This window comes from Tachysurus vachellii, chromosome 7 (genome assembly GCF_030014155.1).
Source record: "Tachysurus vachellii isolate PV-2020 chromosome 7, HZAU_Pvac_v1, whole genome shotgun sequence".
Taxonomy (NCBI): Eukaryota; Metazoa; Chordata; class Actinopteri; order Siluriformes; family Bagridae; genus Tachysurus; species Tachysurus vachellii.
The window spans coordinates 965,001-985,000 of NC_083466.1; the positions used below are offsets into that span (position 1 = coordinate 965,001).

General features: G+C 42.6%; 1 protein-coding gene across 2 annotated transcripts in view; it reads right to left on the reverse strand.

Annotated features, from left to right (window-relative positions):
* Positions 1-20,000, reverse strand: part of dpp6b (dipeptidyl-peptidase 6b) — a 68,121-nt gene that overhangs the window by 35,528 nt on the left and 12,593 nt on the right. The window contains exon 1 of one of the 2 annotated variants that reach the window (XM_060873731.1): positions 4,269-4,440. The exons of the other annotated variant lie outside the window; for it this stretch is intronic. Within the exon in view, the coding sequence (XP_060729714.1) occupies positions 4,269-4,325 (57 nt within the window). The 5' untranslated portion in view covers positions 4,326-4,440. Of the gene's footprint in view, positions 1-4,268; positions 4,441-20,000 lie in introns of those variants that run through there. 2 annotated transcript variants of the gene reach the window in all.

Below are 20,000 nucleotides of genomic sequence, written 5' to 3' on the forward strand. Positions count from 1 at the left end.
GTGTTGTGTTAGCCTGGCCCGAGTTGCAATGAACAATTCATAAGGAAACACGGCAGGACGGCTGGAGGCCCGGGCTGCCGCTTGCTTTCTTTCTTTTTCCCACTGATATCGTTTGGGTCTCTGTGCAGAGTCATTATCAGCAGTGTGATGTAGTAGCTTTCAAAACAACTGCAGATTTTGTTTACTGAAGGAAATCCCTGTGATATGAATCAATAAACTCTTCTTTTACTCCATCGTGGAGAGATGAAGAGGTGAAGAGCTTCACCGTGTCTCTTAATCATCATGCGCTGAAGCCGATGCAGCATTTTTTCTTTCTTCTCCAGCACGTTGGTGCTACAGTGGACCTTAATAGTCCAATTAGATTCCCTCAAAGGCCACAGAACCGCTGGACATGTCGGCTTGTTAACCCTTTCGGCTCAGTTACACTGGAGACTCCTTCCATAAATGTTACATCATTACAGAAACATCAGACTAATCGGCGATAACGCACGCTTCTTAACTGCCCCACCGTGTCTAGCGTCCACCCTACATGCCCCTGCCAGGAAGCTGTTACTATAGAAACCACGACTCACCAGAGTGACTGCATTCACATAAACCAGGCCTACCTTCAGAACTGCTGTTAGAGAACACTATCCTGACCAATCAGGAGGCAGAAATCCAGAGCTTATGGTGGCACTGGTGCTGCAAAGCTGCTGTAAAACCACCTTCATCACTTCAGTCCCAGGAATCCTGACTTACACTCAGATGTTCAGACTGGGTTTCAGTACCAGAAGTGAGTAAAGACTGTTCTGGCTTTCAGGACTGTGAAGGTGAACACAGACAGACTGGTGAAGGAGCTGTAGATGTCCTACACTGTTCCTGACATGTCCGTCTCTCCATCTCTCTCGGTCTAGATGTCTGAGAGCTCGGAAAATAGGGTTACGTAACCAGACCACTGCACAAGCACAGTGACGTCACGGTGGGCAACATAAATGACTTACGCATATATTTTGATACCCCTGTGTGACCTACATTATGCACGGGGTCACGAACCCTACCTGCTGGGGTCAGCGCATCTGTAAGAAACCTATCGTAAGCTATCGTACGTCGCTAAAACGTCTAACCAGCACAAACCATGTACGTCCATGTGCTTCACGTGCGTCCATCACGCCACTGCCGTAATCGCACTTCAAGACGTCTTCCTGTTTGATCATTTTCCCAGAACGTCGAGTCGCAGCTCCCAATTAATCCGTTCTATTAGGGCCACTTTATCAGAGCGGCCACTCCAAATATAGCCCCCTGCTTCAACCGCTATTCTCAGTCCGCTGTTCCATCTGCGCATGAACCCTAATCATTATCATCACAGACCTACTTCCAGGGTGAGAAGCAGCTTGAGAGGATGTGAGAAGCGTTCCTTATTTTAATCACACGGATTTTTTTTTGTTCCTTCTTCTAATCCTGTTCCAGGCGTTCCAGAAATCTCTTCAAACCGTCCTCCACATTCTTCCTTCATTTCAGAGGACATGCCGGTTAGCTCAAGGAGGCAGGTCAGGACCGGAGAACGGCCAAAACAAGGTTGATTAGAGCCGTGATTAATTGGCGGTCTGGAAACGATTCGGTGAATAACAGATGTGGCGGTTAGGGTTAATTGATTTTAATAGCGAGGAGGTTCAGGCTGCCTTGCTTTGGCTCAGAAAGACAGGAGCACTAAGTAAAAGAAATGAAATAAAGAGCCACGGTTCATTTGACCATCTGTCCAGCTTAGCATGCGGCTGCTCATGTGTGAGCGCTAAAATGCTGTGGAGACTTCAAGCGTAAATAATTGGTCTGTTGGCAGGATGCTCAGCTGTGCTCCCAGTTCTCTGGACCTGTTCCTTCTCTGGAAAAATACTTACCATTTATATTTCCAGCATTTGGCAGACTCTCTTATCTGGAGCGACGTACAAAAGTGCTTTGAATCTTTGAATACGTTAACTCTAGTTCACTAGATTACAGACTTAAGATACCAAGAGCCTAAAATACTGTGCAAAGTTTTTTATATACACACACATACAACAAACAGTGGAGAAAGTAAAGAAGTAGGTCTTCGACCGACACATGTAGATGACCAGTGACTCAGCTGTTCGGACCTCTAGGGGAAGTTCATCCCACCACCTCGGTACCAGAACAGAACCGAGTCTTGTTGTATACTTACCTCTTACCCTGAGAGATGGTGGGACCAATGGAGCAGTGCTGTAGATCTGAGGGTGTGAGGTGCAGTGTGAGGAGTGATGATGGCTTTGAGGTAAGAAGGAGATGCTCCGTTTTTAACTTTGTAGGCCAGCATCAGTGTTGAAACCTGATGTGTTCCGCTACAGGAGCCAGTGGAGGAACACAACAGTGTGGAGAACTTAGGCAGGTTGAAGACAAGTCAGCTGCATTTGGGATCATTTACAGAGGACGAATCCAATCACTGCACAAATTATTTTCCTGAGGATTCGGTTTCTATTCACGACATCCAAGAGAAAAATTTCTATTTTAGCTGAATCCTTTTGTGAAAGAGCCAAAACACTGAAGAGTCACCCTAACCAATCACTGCTCCCTCACAGTCAGGTAACCAATCACTCATCACTACAGTTCAAACAACCAATCAGCAATCAATCACCACTGCACCATGACCGACCAATGATTGCTGATTATTAGTAACGTCGCCGCCTCACGATGGCCAGTACACCAATCAGTGATCAGTATTAGTGATGCGCGGGTCGGGTTTTTTTCCAACCCGCGGGTCCCGCTTTTATGAAATTATTGGCCCGCCCCAGCCCTCCCCGCGCCACTGTTTTTATTTTTACAACCCGCCCTGCTCCACCCCGCACCCGCGACCATTAAATAGACGCATTGTAATGTAAATGAAAGCAGGTTTTATTTCACCGTAGAAACCAGCATGGTCATATTAACACCAAAATATAAACATTTACAAAGCATCATTTGTAATTATCTCTATAGAAGACCTATAAATAAACACCTAGAGGTCTAACAAATTACAGTAGGCTATTTTAAAACAGAAAAAGGCTCAAACAAAATCTCTTTCAGATTTTTATAGGCCTACAGTTTACAGCCTATGCTGAACTTTTGTTTTATTTAACACATGGAAATGTTCATTTAGCGTTGTTACGTTCACTGTGCAAAAAAAAAGAATTGCATCCACTGGACCAGGATTTAATCTATTTCGCCTAGCCTCGAGCACCCGGCCAGCACAGCTGTAACCTCGGACTTGACATGTGCTGGTACTTTACTTTTGAGAAAAGCGGTAATATTTTGAGACGTTTCGTCCTTTTTCTTAGACCCCCCACAAATATGCCTTGACATGCTGGAAGTGCCCGTTTTGTGGCTCTCGTGTTTGTATATTTTTTCAAATATACAAAAAATATAACTTAACGTAGCCGATACTGCTGTTGTCTCCTGCTGCAACGATTTCTGAGAACCGTTCCCAAACATTAGATTTTGCAGATTTACCTTCTTTTCTTCAGATTTTGTAAATTCCCGACCTTAATTTCACTCGCACTTCGTCTTCCATTTTAATTATCTGATTTATTGTTGTGGCTGTGGCGGGAGCTGATTCGCGCTTTCATGACGCGAAGCCAAAGATTTGGGGTCATCACGCAAGTTATGTTGCTACGTAGGCCTACGTATTGTAACCTTATCAAAGAATCACATAAAATATAAAAATATATATTCCAAAATATTTTTTGATATTTTGCTTTTAATGTCATGGCCCACCCCACCCCACAGTAAAGTGACAATTTTTTTACCCGCCCCAACCCGACCAGCGGGTTATGAGACGACCCGCGGGTCACTAATCAGTACTATCCTTATATCCTGATAAACAGGTGACACTTATCACTACTGGTCAATTAACCAATCAGTGAGCAGCACTAATCTACACTAATGACTGATCCCCACAGCCCTGATGAAATGACTGACAAATGACAAAAAAACCCCCACCAAAGTCTTATTTCTGTCAAAAAAAAAAAAAAAAAAAAGTTTGTTATTGTGTGATGAAGCCGTGCTGTAATCTACACCTGTAAAAGCTCACGCCTTTGATATGCAAATGAACGCATTCGGCGAGACTCTTTTTGCGCATGCGTCAGCGGACGGTAGTACAGGTACACGTATATAATAACATCACAGTCCGGAGAAGAAAAGCCGGCCGTAATGTGCGTCACGTCATTTAATGGAGTAACGGAGAAGGAAACGCTGATGTTGGTGTCGGTGTGAGACGCTGTGGAGCTTATTTGTGCTCGTCTTACCTGCTCCTGCTGCTGTGGCGTTTTAACCGTCGAGCTGCGCTCCTTAGCCGAAGTCATGGGTTCAGTGAGATGTGAGAGAGATAAGCGCTCTGCTGCTGGCGGAAAAGTGTGTGTGTGTGTGTGTGTGTGTGTGTGTGTGAGAGAGAGAGAGATGTGAGATCAGGCGCGCGCGCGACACCGTTACCTACCACCAGTCTCAAGCCGAAATGGAAAACTGCGCGTGGGATCACGCTCGAGCGCTTGGTTGCCTAGCAGAGGTGCCGTCGGTGGGCGGGGCCACTTCGTTCCCTTCATGTGTTTATATTATTTATACAAACGTGATCAGATTTATTACGTCCGTTTATTAGGGAAAGTGTCTTTTACACCGAGTGTTGAAGGTAAAAAGTAATGTAAGGGGCTCTGATGACGTCATCCAGGTGATGTTCAGTGGAGCTCCTGCTTCATCCTCAACACCTCCCCTCAGTCCAGGTGATGTTCAGTGGAGCTCCTGCTTCATCCTCAACACTTCCCCTCAGTCCAAGTGATGTTCAGTGGAGCTCCTGCTTCATCCTCAACACTTCCCCTCAGTCCAAGTGATGTTCAGTGGAGCTCCTGCTTCATCCTCAACACCTCCCCTCAGTCGATGTGATGTTCAGTGGAGCTCCTGCTTCATCCTCAACACCTCCCCTCAGTCCAGGTGATGTTCAGTGGAGCTCCTGCTTCATCTTCAACACCTCCCCTCAGTCCAGGTGATGTTCAGTGGAGCTCCTGCTTCATCTTCAACACCTCCCCTCAGTCCAGGTGATGTTCAGTGGAGCTCCTGCTTCATCTTCAACACCTCCCCTCAGTCCAGGTGATGTTCAGTGGAGCTCCTGCTTCATCCTCAACACCTCCCCTCAGTCCAAGTGATGTTCAGTGGAGCTCCTGCTTCATCCTCAACACCTCCCCTCAGTCCAAGTGATGTTTAGTGGCGCTCCTGCTTCATCCTCAACACCTCCCCTCAGTCCAGGTGTGAAAACATCTTCCCACCTGCTCACATCAGCACATAAACCACCAAGTCCATTCGAGCTCATTATGAAATCTACAGGTGAACCTACTGCTGTTTCTTTACTTTACTACTTAGAGCTCCGGGGAAACCCGACGAGGCGGTAAATAAATAAATAAATAAATAAAAAATAAATGACAAAACATGAACTACTTTGTTTTTTTTTCAAAGTAGAGTATTATTTATTCAGAATAAATAAATAAATAAATAAATAAATAACAGTGAGATTTAGTCTTGTCGTATCTTAAATAGAGACGCCTTTAAACCTGAGCAGGTTATTACACAAGTAAATGCAAATCCAATACTTTATAAAACATTTACGCCGTTGCATCCGGAAGGCTTTTCGATCCTCAAGGTCTCGACCTTGATGTCATCCGGAAGCCGTCTCCTTATTAAGCTGTTAAGTTGAGAACACGCTGATATCTTCACAGTTGCTATTTGGCTTGCTGAAGCACTCAGCCCTAATTTTAGCATATGCCTGACACCCTTCCCCCTCACACACACACACACACACACACATTTGTCTTCGTGAGATGTGTCACACTGCATCATCCCCGGCCCTCTCACACAGAAGTCTCTAGAACATTTAAGGCAGACTCTAACGAATGACAGATCTGAAAAAGGAGAGAACTCGATCGTCTGTCCATCAACGAATCATTTCTGGAGTGTGCATCGAGTCGACCTTCAGGAGTTACAAGTTAAACGCTAATGTGAGCTTGGGGTATATCAATGATAGTGTGTGTGTGTGTGTGTGTGTGTGTGAAAACAGAAGTGTTGTACAATTATGTGGCTCATCACTTGTTTTAATAGTATTCCACCGAGACCTGGAGTTAAATCAAGAGCTCATGGGAACATAGCTAAAGCCAAGCAGAGAAGAGATCCAGTGCTCTTGTATGAAGTTAAAAGAATCTTCAGTTTAAAAAAGAGATGCAGTGTATCTACACCACCGTCCTCCAAATCTCTATCCCAGGAACATGAGAATCCATCGTACACCATACACAATGATACACCATACACACACTTGTTCACACCTAGTGGTGTAATTTATGTAAATAGCCGTCGTCCGCATTTGCTGCCTCACAGCGCCAGGGTTCCAGGGTCAGTCCTAGAGTCGGATTACTGTGTGTCCATATTCTCCACTCATAGGCTCTGGGGTTCCTTCAGTTTTTTCCCCAAAAACAAGAACGTCCACCTTCTGAGAAGCTGATAGTGGGACATGCCAGGCTAAATTGCCCATACATGGTATTCCTACCACACAACTATTTCTAAGCGGCTTTACTTCTCTATCAGTGTACGGTTGAACATGAACAACTATCAGGGCTGTTGTTGACATTTTAATATATGATGCAATAAAATAAGATGTTTCTTAGTGTCTGTGAAGATCCAGCTACAGATCTGGAAACAGTTCTGTCCAGTTCTGCCTGGAAGAAGTTTTTTCTCTGCAAGCATTTGCTAAATAAGTTAATAAGTTAGCTAGATTAGAGTTATTTACATAGATATTTGTCTTTCCTTTAAAAACACCACACAACTTTGTGTACAATAAAATCAAACTGAACTGAACTAAAGCGTGAGAAGAAAAGAATCAGTCCAAACAAAGCTACTGGTCAATGATGCAAATAACCGCATTTACACCCAAAGTCTGTGATGCAAAACTCCTCGAGTTTCCATTGTCATGAATGACACTTCACTTGGATGACAAAGAGTTTCTTTGACGCCTACGCGTACGGTTGCTTACAAATAAAAAAAAACTAAAAAAAAAAAAAAGAGAAGAACGTTCTGGCACAATGGGTTCTACTACAAATCCTCCACTCAACACAGAAAATGACTGACCACATTTGCTTGCTGATTATCTCAGCAGACGTGACGTTTTTACATCCTGCTAATGAAATCACACCCACAGCTACACTATGTCTGCTATGTCCGCTTTAATAGAACGTATAATACGTAAAATAATACTTTGTTTCTCCTTTCTTATTGTCGTGGTGCCTTGGTGTTCCACAAGGTTCCGATTTTGGCCCGATGCTCTTCAGTACACACTAAGTAGGTTACATGTATTTTTACATTATGCTTCACAAGCTAATGAACATAATGCTACTGAACATAAATTTAATCTTGTGTGTCACAGAATAGCAGCTTCCCAGAATGTTTTGCTAATTGCCCCGTTTTGGGACTACTGTATATTTGGTATGAAATTTAATTCCTCCAAATCTAACAGGAACCTGGAGTACTGCAGCACCAGGAAGCCGTAGGATCGTTTCGAGGAAGATCGGCTCAACTGTTGGCCGGAGCTAAGTCGTGCTTACAAGTGCGAATATCGATATATTAGCAGATGGTTCATCACAGAAGCCAAGCAAAGCATACGCTCATTACGCTGAAGGGCAAGCCAGCAAGAAAATATCTTCCTTTCATTTAGCCCTGTGCTCAAGTGCCAGCTCAGCTGAAGTGTTTTTCACATTCGTCCTCCAGGTTGTTGGAGCCAGCAGCTCCACAGTCACAGCAGAGGATTTGTTTTGCATCACGTTCCGTTATTGTTTAGAAGATTTCTCTTTGTGAAAATGAAATGATTCATGTCAATGACACAGGTGTAAACTGATCACCAACAGACTCACACACACACACACACACACACTTCCTGGTTCATACTGTATGTTCTTGGAGTGCTCCAGGATCCTTTTTCTTACAGATTCGGGACAAGCTGCTGACCTTCTACATCAGAAGGTCCTTCTCTATGCATCACCTGAGAAAAGTTCATCATCAATTTTTTTTCAGAACAGCGCAAACTTTTCCTTGAATTTTCCAATATCTCGAATTCTATTGGTTGTTCAGACGTCAGATCTGGACACATAGTTAATTAAATATAGTGGCTTAAGGACAAACTGTGACTTGTATTTCATTCATTCATCTTCTACCGCTTATCCGAACTACCTCGGGTCACGGGGAGCCTGTGCCTATCTCAGGCGTCATCGGGCATCAAGGCAGGATACACCCTGGACGGAGTGCCAACCCATTGCAGGGCACACACACACTCTCATTCACTCACACAATCACACACTAGGGACAATTTTCCAGAGATGCCAATCAACCTAACATGCATGTCTTTGGACCGGGGGAGGAAACCGGAGTACCCGGAGGAAACCCCCGAGGCACGGGGAGAACATGCAAACTCCACACACACAAGGTGGAGGTGGGAATCGAACCCCCAACCCAGGAGGTGTGAGGCGAACGTGCTAACCACTAAGCCACCGTGACCCCTGTGACTTGTATTTATTATGTATCTATTAAAGTGGAGTCTATATGCTACTAACATCGCTTTTTTAGCCCATATAAAAATTCTGGAAAAAACAAAACACGTTTGTCTTTATGTCTGGAAAATTTCATGCTGTTTGGAATAATGGATCTGAAGATATTTATTCATAAAATTTACAGGCAAGACTTTTTTTTTAGAAAATATGTGATGTTTGAATTCAGGTATCATACCTTTACATCACAAGCAACAAAAACAGAAAGAACAGGCAGTGAGGACGACACAGGAAAGGATATTTAGATGAATATATCTGACATTCGAATCCTTGGAAACGTAACACAAAGGAGCGCCGGCGCTGTCGTCAGGGTGACCTGCGATTCCTGATCGCCACACTATCCTTCTTCCATTACAATTTTTTTTGTATCCAATCTTCTGCTAAATTCAATCGAGTCTAAACTACCTCCCTGAAGGCTGTGATTGAAAAGACGGGGCTCTTCTGGGTTGCTGAGGCAGGAGAGAAGATTGGCCGAGTTTGACCTGATCCTTCTGCACAATGCAGAGTTAATGAAGGTGTTTACTTCTTAAACTCTATTAAACTATCAGAATGGAGAAACCCTGGTAAGAACCTGTCTGGAGAATCAATAATAAGATTACTCATTAGACCTCTTTAAATCGATGTGCAAACCTGGTAAGGAGACTCTGGAGAAGTGATTTAAGACGCAATTATTCGTCCTGCAGGCTAAATGAATTCAGAGCCAGACAGAATAGCTATTGATTGCCAGATAACCGGAGCGGCTTAATATCAAGAAAGCAAGAAAAAAAATAACCTTACTTCTTTCTCTGACCTGAAGACGTCTGACACTGGAGACTCCTTTCATACAGTACGTGTTATACAAACCACAAAAAAAGTTGTACAACTAACCCAGCTGTTGCTATGGAAAGAATTACGATATAGAAAACTAAGCAACACCTTGGTAATAAAGTCTTCTTGTGGGCTACTGATTTGTCCGATCGCACTAAAGTTCTCTGTTCTATGTTTAGAATGTTTTAGAGTCAGCTTATCAGCGTATTCAGCATCTAAGAGATATTAAAAAAATCATCACGTCAGATGTCTGTGCTGCAAAAACCACGGCTTTTTGAAATACAAAGTGTTTTATAGCGCTCACGAAGAGCTTCATCTGCCATCTTCTTGTTGTTCTGAAATGGTAATTGCCTCAATTTGCAATGCCTTCTGGGTAAATTGTGCGTGTGTAGTGATAATCACTCCATTCCTCATTTAACGTCATCTGGTAAACTTCAAGCACTGCCAAAGAGCTGACCTTAAATTGAGGCTAATGGCAAGGGGAAGTTGACAAGGGCATGATAAAAGCTGTATTGAAACAGAGCCAGATTCGCTGATGAAGTCCCTGTCTAAGTTCACACGTGGCCTTCAAAGCGTCGTGACTTCTTCATGCACCTGGCCATCGACTTCAGGAGACGTTTAATCTGATGCGCATGAGAAATATTTCACAACAGCACTCGTTAGTGAAGTCTCTTAAAAGATCAGCTAGGAACCTCTGCCCCTCACTCATCACTCGTAACTCTCATGCACCCTCTGATTAACACATGTGAAACTGAATCAGAGTTGAAATCTTGACCAGCGTCCATACTTTTGTTTACGTTTTTAAAGTAAATTATATATGGTTATAGCTGGTGTTCCTCAGGGCTCAATTCTAGGACCGTTTATTTTGTGTTAACAAATAAAACTAGAATGAGTGTAAGTATACGGTATATAACATTCAGCTAATCTGACAAAACACAAGAGGTAGGACAGGATGATATGACAAGAATATTACAGATACATGATACATGAAGACATTTTTCATGTTCATCATGTTCCTCATGTGTGTTAAAGGTCAGTTGAGTGTTTAACCCTGTAGTGAAGGCATTGTTGGGTTATGTGACCGGTTTCTAGATCAAAGTTTTCAAGCTACAGGCCTCAGAGGGACGTCTGTGTGCTGCTGCAACCTGAACAGAAATATAGGCAATCTTCCAGCCTAGTGTCATTCAAGGGTACTTTCATTAGCAAGTCTCAGGTGACTCAGAGTCGTTCAAACTGCAACCAGGAACAAGTGAATCAGTCAATGATTCGCTGAGCAGAACATTCAAGTCCCAGGTGAAATCTTGTGTCACTGTCTCAAGAAAAAACATTCTCTGCTCTGAAGAAAGAAACAATGAAGTAAAGAACCCCTTAAAACTGACTTTAATTTACTTTTTATTTTCATATTATTTACTATTGTTGATAGCATCTTCTACAAAGACTTCTACACAGATGCCTTTTACCTCAAACATGGATTTATTCATAAAATGGGGGTCACGGTGGCTTAGTGGTTAGCACGTTTGCCTCACACCTCCAGGGTTGGGGGTTCGATTCCCGCCTCTGCCTTGTGTGTGTGGAGTTTGCATGTTCTCCCCGTGCCTCGGGGGTTTCCTCCGGGTACTCCGGTTTCCTCCCCCGGTCCAAAGACATGCATGGTAGGTTGATTGGCATCTCTGGAAAATTGTCTGTAGTGTGTGATTGCGTGAGTGAATGAGTGTGTGTGTGCCCTGTGATGGGTTGGCACTCCGTCCAGGGTGTATCCTGCCTTGATCTGCCTTGATGCCTGATGACGCCTGAGATAGGCACAGGCTCCCCGTGACCCGAGGTAGTTCGGATAAGCAGTAGAAAATGAGTGAGTGAGTGAGTGAGTTATTCATAAAATGCGTTTAGAAGAAGGACCTAAATTTATTCCTGAATGTCAAATATTAAATATTTACTGTGTTAATTGGCTGAAATGTTGGATTTGTTCTTGATGGTCTCAGTTTGGTGATGTCTAGATACGTAGTACATTTCACATTCAGATCAGGATTATTCATTTGTTTAGATGGGGCAAAAACAACAAATAAACTGGTCCTTGCATTAAACCCTGAGGAATGCCAACTACAGCAAATTTGTTTAGTAATTTCCGTTAAAGTGGAAGGTGTTCAAGGCTCCTCAGCTGAGCAAACAAGAAGCTCTGAGCTGTGAAGAGATTTTTAAATCGATTTTAAAACATTCAGGCTTTCAGATGATTCAGCACTCAATAAAGGATCGTTAGCTAAAACAAACACCGCTATCCTGCTATGATTTATGGCTCTTCTGTATTTTATTATTGTTCTAACATGACGGTGATTAAGAAAGAGGCAAAGTTATTAACTGTGATTATTTATCACATCAAAGACCAATAACAGACAAACTAAATAAGCACAAAATTTGGTCTAGAAAAACGTCTAAAACTATTCCAAAAGTAATATTTTTACAAACATAAATGAACAGGAGACTGAAACTTCCGCTAGTGCTTAGAGAGACTGAAAAAAGAAAGGGATCGATTTAAAAGGGAATGTGAAGGACAGAGCTACGTGTAAAAAGTCACGGATTTATAAGGATGGAGTTAATAAAAGAAAGAGAATGCTGTTGGATTTAATCCCAAATCATTCGCAGTGGTATTTACACAAGAAATCAGGCTTTTGTATAAATCCAGTTAGTTTGGGGAAAAAAAACGCTTGTATTGTACATTACCTTCCCAATTTGTTGAAATGTATTTATTCAAGTTATGAAAGCAATATCGTGGATGGTGGCAGCTCATGGTATTTCTGTTACTGAACCTTGGTTTAGAAAAGAAAAGCCTAAGAAAATTACTACAGCCTACTGAGACACTGTCCTTAAAGTGGCCTAGCTCACAGTGCATATTCCTTACAACCTGTTACTGATTACATCCATCTGCGGATTGCACTGGGGGCGTGGCCTAATATTCTAATAAGCAGGTTTGAATGACAGCCTCCTGTTTGAGGCTCTAAACCCACGTCAGATGTTTTGTGTCAGTAAACCTCAAACCCAATCACACCATGGTGCTCAATCACAGGCTTGAGGATGCACTCAGAGCTCATTTACAGTGCTGCAGGGAGAAGAAAAGTCTGAGACATTGAGTACAATCAGATAAACATTTCACACACCAGCACTCCAGCGCTCGGCCATGATCAGTAGGAGAGTTTAATGCACCGCAAGCCACAAGATGTTTTTCATCACTCAGCGATGAGAAGGTAGGCGTCTGGCATCTCGGATAAAACGGGACACGCTTCACAATCAGGGTCAAAACAACATGTGACTTTTCTATCACACACTCAAATACAAGCATTATAGTCAACCGGTTAAAACACTGACTAGCATTATAGTAGACATGCTAACGCACAAGTTAGCATTATGGTTAACACGCTAAAACACTATCATTATAGTAGACAGGCTAAATCACAAATTAGCATTAAAGTTAACACACTAAACCAAATGTTTTTTAATGCATTTTCTAAAATAAGAGCCATTTCAAACAATATTACCGCCAAACTTATAAAAGTTCCACTTGTACGGCTGTGAGAATCCTAAGTACGCTAGCAGTAAGCAGGCCAGGGGGGTTAAAGACCCTGATGTCTGGCACCTGCGGCTCATTAAAGCATTGGAGCAGTCGGTCGGGTCGCTCCACATCGATGCGCTGACACACGGTTATTATCGTAGCATATCGACCGACGTGCTTTTACCAACGTAAACAGCTGAGCATGCAACGCCGTCCTTTCCGTTTTAAATACTCTACACATTAAGTGGAGACATTTCCTTCACAGTAAGTAGCAGGAAGTGTAGTGATGGAGACCATTAGCGAGGATCCCTGAGAGCTAATGGACGTGACGTAAAGAGACGTGAACATGGGCACGCTTTTTCCACGATTAAGTTGATAGCGGAATGGAAAGAGAAATGATGCAAAAACATCTTTCTGGCGTAAGTACTGCTGTTAGTAAAAGTGAGGGAACAAAAGAGTAGAAGGAAAAGTAAGAAAGGAAAAGTGTTGGCTGACTTCTGCATAATGACTGAGCTACCGCTGTGGCTAAAATACACATACAATGTCAGATTAGCATTAGCATATTCATTACTGATCAGGAATGTCGTCGCTTTCGGTCACTTGGTTATATTTCAGTTGATTACCACATTAACTTTTACTCACTATGCTAGCTTTCATAAATCACATTAGCTTTCACTCATGTTAGCTTTCATTCACAAGATTAGCTTTCTGTTACCAGTTAGCTTATAGATTGAAGCTAATGTTAGCTTACAGAGTGAAGTTTAACATTAGCTAACACTCTATAAGCTAGCTTTCTCTTTGCTGGGTTTTTGTCTTGTGGTTACAAGATTCCAGTCTTAGCTAATCTCCCACACTGTTCCCACCTGCTCGCTACCCTAGCCTTTCCTTGCTAGTTTTCTATTCATTTATTTATTTAATTATTAGGTTAGCGTTTGCTGACGACCACACTGCTATCACACAGTTAGCTGTTCATTTTACTCCCTAGATTGGTTTCAAGTACAAGGTTTGGTTTCTCTCATGGGGGTTAGCTTTAGCTCAGCAGGTTTCTTTGACTCAGAGTCTTCCATTTTGTGATTGGCAAAGTCTGAATAAGCTCCGCCCTCACCGTAGGAAGAAGCTCCGCTAACTTTCCATAGAAAGGAGAGAATGTCATCTGAGATTCCGTTTCGTTTAAGTGCCGTAAAACAAAATTTCTTTGGTTGGTAAACTTTAAAAATAAATCGTAAAGGAACACGTGACTCTCTCTCTCTCTCTCTCTCTCTCTCACACACACACATACACACACACACACTACATATAGACATACACTGTATATATACTAAGTCAGTACATATAGTTTTACTGTAATAAATTCTTAATAAAAGGCGCTGGAGCTAGCGCCTCCTGTTGAGATGTTTTTTACTAAGATCAGGAGACAAGCAGTTCACAGTGGATACCGTAAACCCCCGCACACACACACACACACACAGTCCAGTTTCTTCCTTACACTGTATATTCTTGCAAAAGGACTGACAGTGGAGACTCCTTCCATACATGTGGCACAAAATTCAGACCAGCAATCTGTGAAGCATCTTCTGTTGCTATAGAAACCATACGGTAGCCTATTAATGTAAACCTGCACTACTGTCCCAGCTGCTGCTCTAAAAATGACATCGACACCTTTCGACCAATCAGAGTTCAGAAATCAGCGGCATCACACGCAGTTATGCTGTCCAAACTCTCTCGCACCATCCAAACACAAACCGGAGTGTTATGGAAGAGACTTACGTGCCACAGACGAGCCACCCTGGAAAGCTTGCGTCTCTTCATGCTGCACGCTGCCGATGAGTGTGTGAGCAACGGAGTGTGTTTGTGTGTGAGTGTGTGAGAGAGAGAAGTGGAGGGCTCAGGTCAAGGGCTGATGATGAGGTTTTTATGGAGCCTCTTTAAGTGCACCAGACCATGAGCCTAACCACACACACACACACACACACACTCACACACAGCAACTCAGCATTCTGAATGCCAGACACTCACATTAAGGCCTCCCCCTGACTTGTGTGTGTGTGTGTGTGCAAATTCTTTCATCAGATGGTGAATTGATGAATTTCCTCTAACAGCAGCACCGCATGTTTACATTAATGCGCTCATTTATGGTTTCTATGGAAACAGCTCCTTAAGGAAGGAGTCTCCAGTGTTGGGGTAAAGCCGCAGCTGTGGGACAGTTCCAACATCTTTATCTGTGCTAGCAAAAATGTAACCTGAAGCCCTGAAACACACACACACACACACACACACACACACGACAACGTAGGTGTCATTATGATAAACTCTTTCCTTTATAACCTCTCATAAGTACTGTCAAAAAACACTACCGCATACATAATTAAGTAGCTTAATTTGCATAAATACATATGTAGGAAAAACTTTCACTCTAGAGAAGGATCGAGGTAAAATTTTATTTACGTGTTTGCCGAAAGGGGGGGTCACGGTGGCTTAGTGGTTAGCACGTTCGCCTCACACCTCCAGGGTTGGGGGTTCGATTCCCGCCTCCACCTTGTGTGTGTGGAGTTTGCATGTTCTCCCCGTGCCTCGGGGGTTTCCTCCGGGTACTCCGGTTTCCTCCCCTTGATGCCCGATGACGCCTGAGATAGGCACAGGCTCCCCGTGACCCGAGGTAGTTCGGATAAGCGGTAGAAGATGAATGAATGAATGAATGTTTGCTGAAATTCAAGCTGTGGCACGTGTACAACAAAACGTATTAAAAATCAATAATCTATTTTTTATTAGTAAAACTTTTTACCAACCTTTTATACGCAGGCATAAAAAAATCCAGCAGATTAAACACCTGATTAGCATATTCATTTACGCTAACAGTGTAACACAGCAACACTGTCCATGTTCCGGCTCTGTGTCTGTCTGCGACTTACATTTAACCTCTTTTTATACAATTGAGGGTTAAGGGCCTTGCTCAGGGGCCCAGTATGGGTCGCTTGTTGAACCTGGGATTCAAACTCACAACCTTCCAATCAGCAGTCCAACACTTTATACATTAAGCTACCACATACCCACGTTTTCTACACATTGTTCAAGTTCAAGCCAACAAGAAACACCTGTTCATTTAAATCGGGACACGCAATATGACGAAAGATAACTAGCCTGCTAGCTAACTCGCTAGCACTCCACTAGCATTTAGCATACAAGACAGGACTACGCTACAGAGAGAGGAGCGTCAGTGTCCGTAATGGGGCGGGGCTTCTACTGTATAAGTATCACTTTCAGTAAAGGAGGTGTGGCCTTGTGGCAGTTTCAAAAAGGAGGTGTAGGTGTGGCTTCTATGAGGTTCAGTTTCAGGACACGTGGCCTAATTGCTAGCAATAAGCATTTCGATTCACTGAGTCGATTCTTTAGAAGTGATCATTTTGATGAATCAAAATTTCTGATTCAAAGAATGTTTAAATCCCATAAGCTGTTTTGTGACAAAAGAAGCTGTAGTTCCTGATGAGTCTTCAGAAAACCCTGACAGAGAGGATGAAAAGGTGCTGCAGTGTGCAGTGCATTATGGGATACACACAGCAATGTGTACACTGGCACGTAAAGGGACTCGAGTGTGTGTGTGTGTGTGTGTGTGTGTGTGCACTATGTGGCTTGTGCTATCATTTCTGAGTCAATAAACCACAACCTCCACAACATGCCACATTATTGCCGCATCACAGGACAAGCAGACATCCACATCGGGTCATGTTCACGCTCGGGGAATGGTAAAGGTCTCGTATCATCGTGTTTCTATCGGCTTTTAACACCTACAGCCTGCACATTAGAGCCGAGAGATGACTCCACCCGTATATAGAGCTTTCAATACGGTGTTAATCTCTCAGTAAACATCACACACACACAAACACACACGGTTTATTATTAAGTTCTCCTTCAGGAGGATTATTCTGCCCCCTGCTGCTGGCATCCCTTCTTTTTTCCTTCGTTCTTCCTTTATAAAGACAGTGAACAGTGAATGAGCAGAAGAATCTGTTCACTAGGTGAGTTTCAGTTGTCCATAAACCTCTGATCTTTTTTATTGTTAGACAAAATAATTTACTCATTTTTAAAAACAGAAGTTTTTTTTATATAAATTATACAATGTTATATAAATATATATAATATACAACAATACAATATAAAATTTTAAATGAACGCTGCGTTTATAGAAACATTCATCTTAATGAAGCCACACACACACACACACACACACACACACACACACACACACACACACACACACAGCAGTGAGGAGATTCATCAGGGGATTATGTTGATAATTCTGGCGTCTGAGCTCCTCTACTGGCCAAACGTTGACATCACACTCTGAGCATCTCTCTCTTTCTGTCTGTCTCTCTCTCTCTCTCTCTCTCTCTCTCTCTCTCCGTCTCTCTCTCTCTCTCTCCCCCTCCCAGCCCCTCACCCCCACCCACTCTCCCTCTGTCCTGTGTATGATGTGATTCTTTGTGTTTTGTCTAAATGCCAGTGTTTCTGGAGGACTGAATCCCTGAGACTGTGTTGTTACAGTGACTCATCACAGTGTTGTGTTGTTGATGATTTATCTGTTCCAGCAGCACACACTGGGTTTTATTCTGTACTTCATTAACCTAAGCTCTTCACTGTGACTGCAATACACACACACACACACACACACACACACACACACATATATATATATACATACACATATATATACATACATACATACAGCTACAGGTTATTCTTCTCTTACTAAGTGAAAGAAAGAGAGAGATGGAAGAAGAGACACAGAGAGAGAGAGAGAGAGAGAGAGAGAGAGAGAGAGAGAGAGAGAGAGAGAGAGAGAGAGAGAGAGAGAGAGAGAGAGAGAGAGAGAGAGAGAGAGAGGGAGAGAGAGAGAGACAGACAGACAGACAGAGAGAGAGAGAGAGACAGAGAGAGAGAGAGAGAGAGAGAGAGAGAGAGAGAGAGAGAGAGAGAGAGAGAGAGAGAGAGAGAGAGAGAGAGAGAGAGAGAGAGAGAGAGAGAGAGAGAGAGAGAGAGAGAGAGAGACAGAGAGAGAGAGAGAGAGAGAGAGAGAGAGAGAGAGAGAGAGAGAGAGAGACAGACAGACAGAGAGAGAGAGAGAGAGAGACAGAGAGAGAGAGAGAGAGAGACAGAGAGAGAGAGAGAGAGAGAGAGAGAGAGAGAGAGAGAGAGAGAGAGAGAGAGAATGTGTACTGTAGTCTATCACCATAATCTATAAAAGGCATGAGGTGAGCGGTGCAGCCGTGTGAACTGTCAGTGTTAAAGATAAACATCTGTAAACACTTTCACTCATCACACATCTGGAACACACTGAACATCAGTAAGATGCTTAGTGCACCACACACAGTGCCCCAACACATTACTACAACACCTACAACCACACATAGAACAACAAACACCACTACAACTAATACTACAACTAACACTACAACTACCACTACAACTAACACTACAACTACCACTACAACTAACACTACAACTACCACTACAACTAACACTACAACTGACACTACCACTACAACTAACACTACAACTGACACTACAACTGACACTACCACTACAACTAACACTACAACTAACACTACCACTACAACTAACACTACCACTACAACTATCACTACAACTAACACTACCACTACAACTAACACTACAACTAACACTACAACTACAACTACCACAACAACTAACACTACCGCTACAACTAACACTACAACTACAACTAACACTACCACTACAACTAACACTACAACTAACACAACAACTACAACTACCACAACAACTAACACTACCGCTACAACTAACACTACAACTACAACTAACACTACAACTAACATTACAACTAACACTACAACTAACACTGCCACTACAACTAACACTACAACTACAACTGACACTACAACTACCACTATAACTAACACTACAACTTCCACTACAACTAACACTACAACTACAACTAACACTACAACTTCCACTACGACTAACACTACAACTACAACTAACACTACAACTACAAATAACACTACAACTAACACTACAAACACAACTAACACTACAACTAACACTACAACTAACACTACAAATACAACTAACACTACAACTACAACTAACACTACAGCTACCACTACAACTAACACTACAACTAACACTACAACTACAACTAACACTACAACTTCCACTACAACTACAACTACCACTACAACTTCCACTACAACTAACACTACAGCTACCACTACAACTAACACTACCACTACAACTAACACTGCAACTAACTACAACTACGACTAACACTACAACTACCACTAGAACTACCACTACAACTAACACTACAACTTCCACTACAACTAACACTACAACTACAAATAACACTACTACTAACTACAACTACCACTACCACTACAACTACCACTACAGCCCACCATTCAGCTAACAAAGTGATTGTCAATGTTTATCTAGTAAAACATCTCAACTTTTAATAATAAATAAATAAACAATAGGACTCTGAAGATGATACAACCCCCCACACACACACATACATACAAATACACACAAATACACACAAATACACACACACTATAAGCACACACACACGTTTCCATAAGCCACAGTAAATATTAAGTCGGTTCCACGTGGGTTCACATCTGGGACAGCTTTATCATCAGAGAGAGTGAAAGAACATCCTGTTAATCTGAGCTTCATAAACACACACACACACACGTACACGTACACACACATACACACACACACACACTCATTACACAGAGACAGACAACGTTTAGATAAGAGTAAGAGAGAAAGACAGAACTAAATGGAAATCTGTCTGTCAGTAAACAGCATCAGGAAACAGCTGGGTGTGATAAAGTTCTGTAGATTAGATGAAGGATAAATCACCCGGTTGTCGTTGTCTCCAGGGAAATAATCAGTGACTGGAGTGTGTGGTGTGATGAAGCAGAGTTAATATCATCTTCCTCTAACATCACCATGCGTCCTGTTTTTTTTTTTTGTCTCACAAAGTTCATAATACATATAACCCCGCCCCTGGCCCC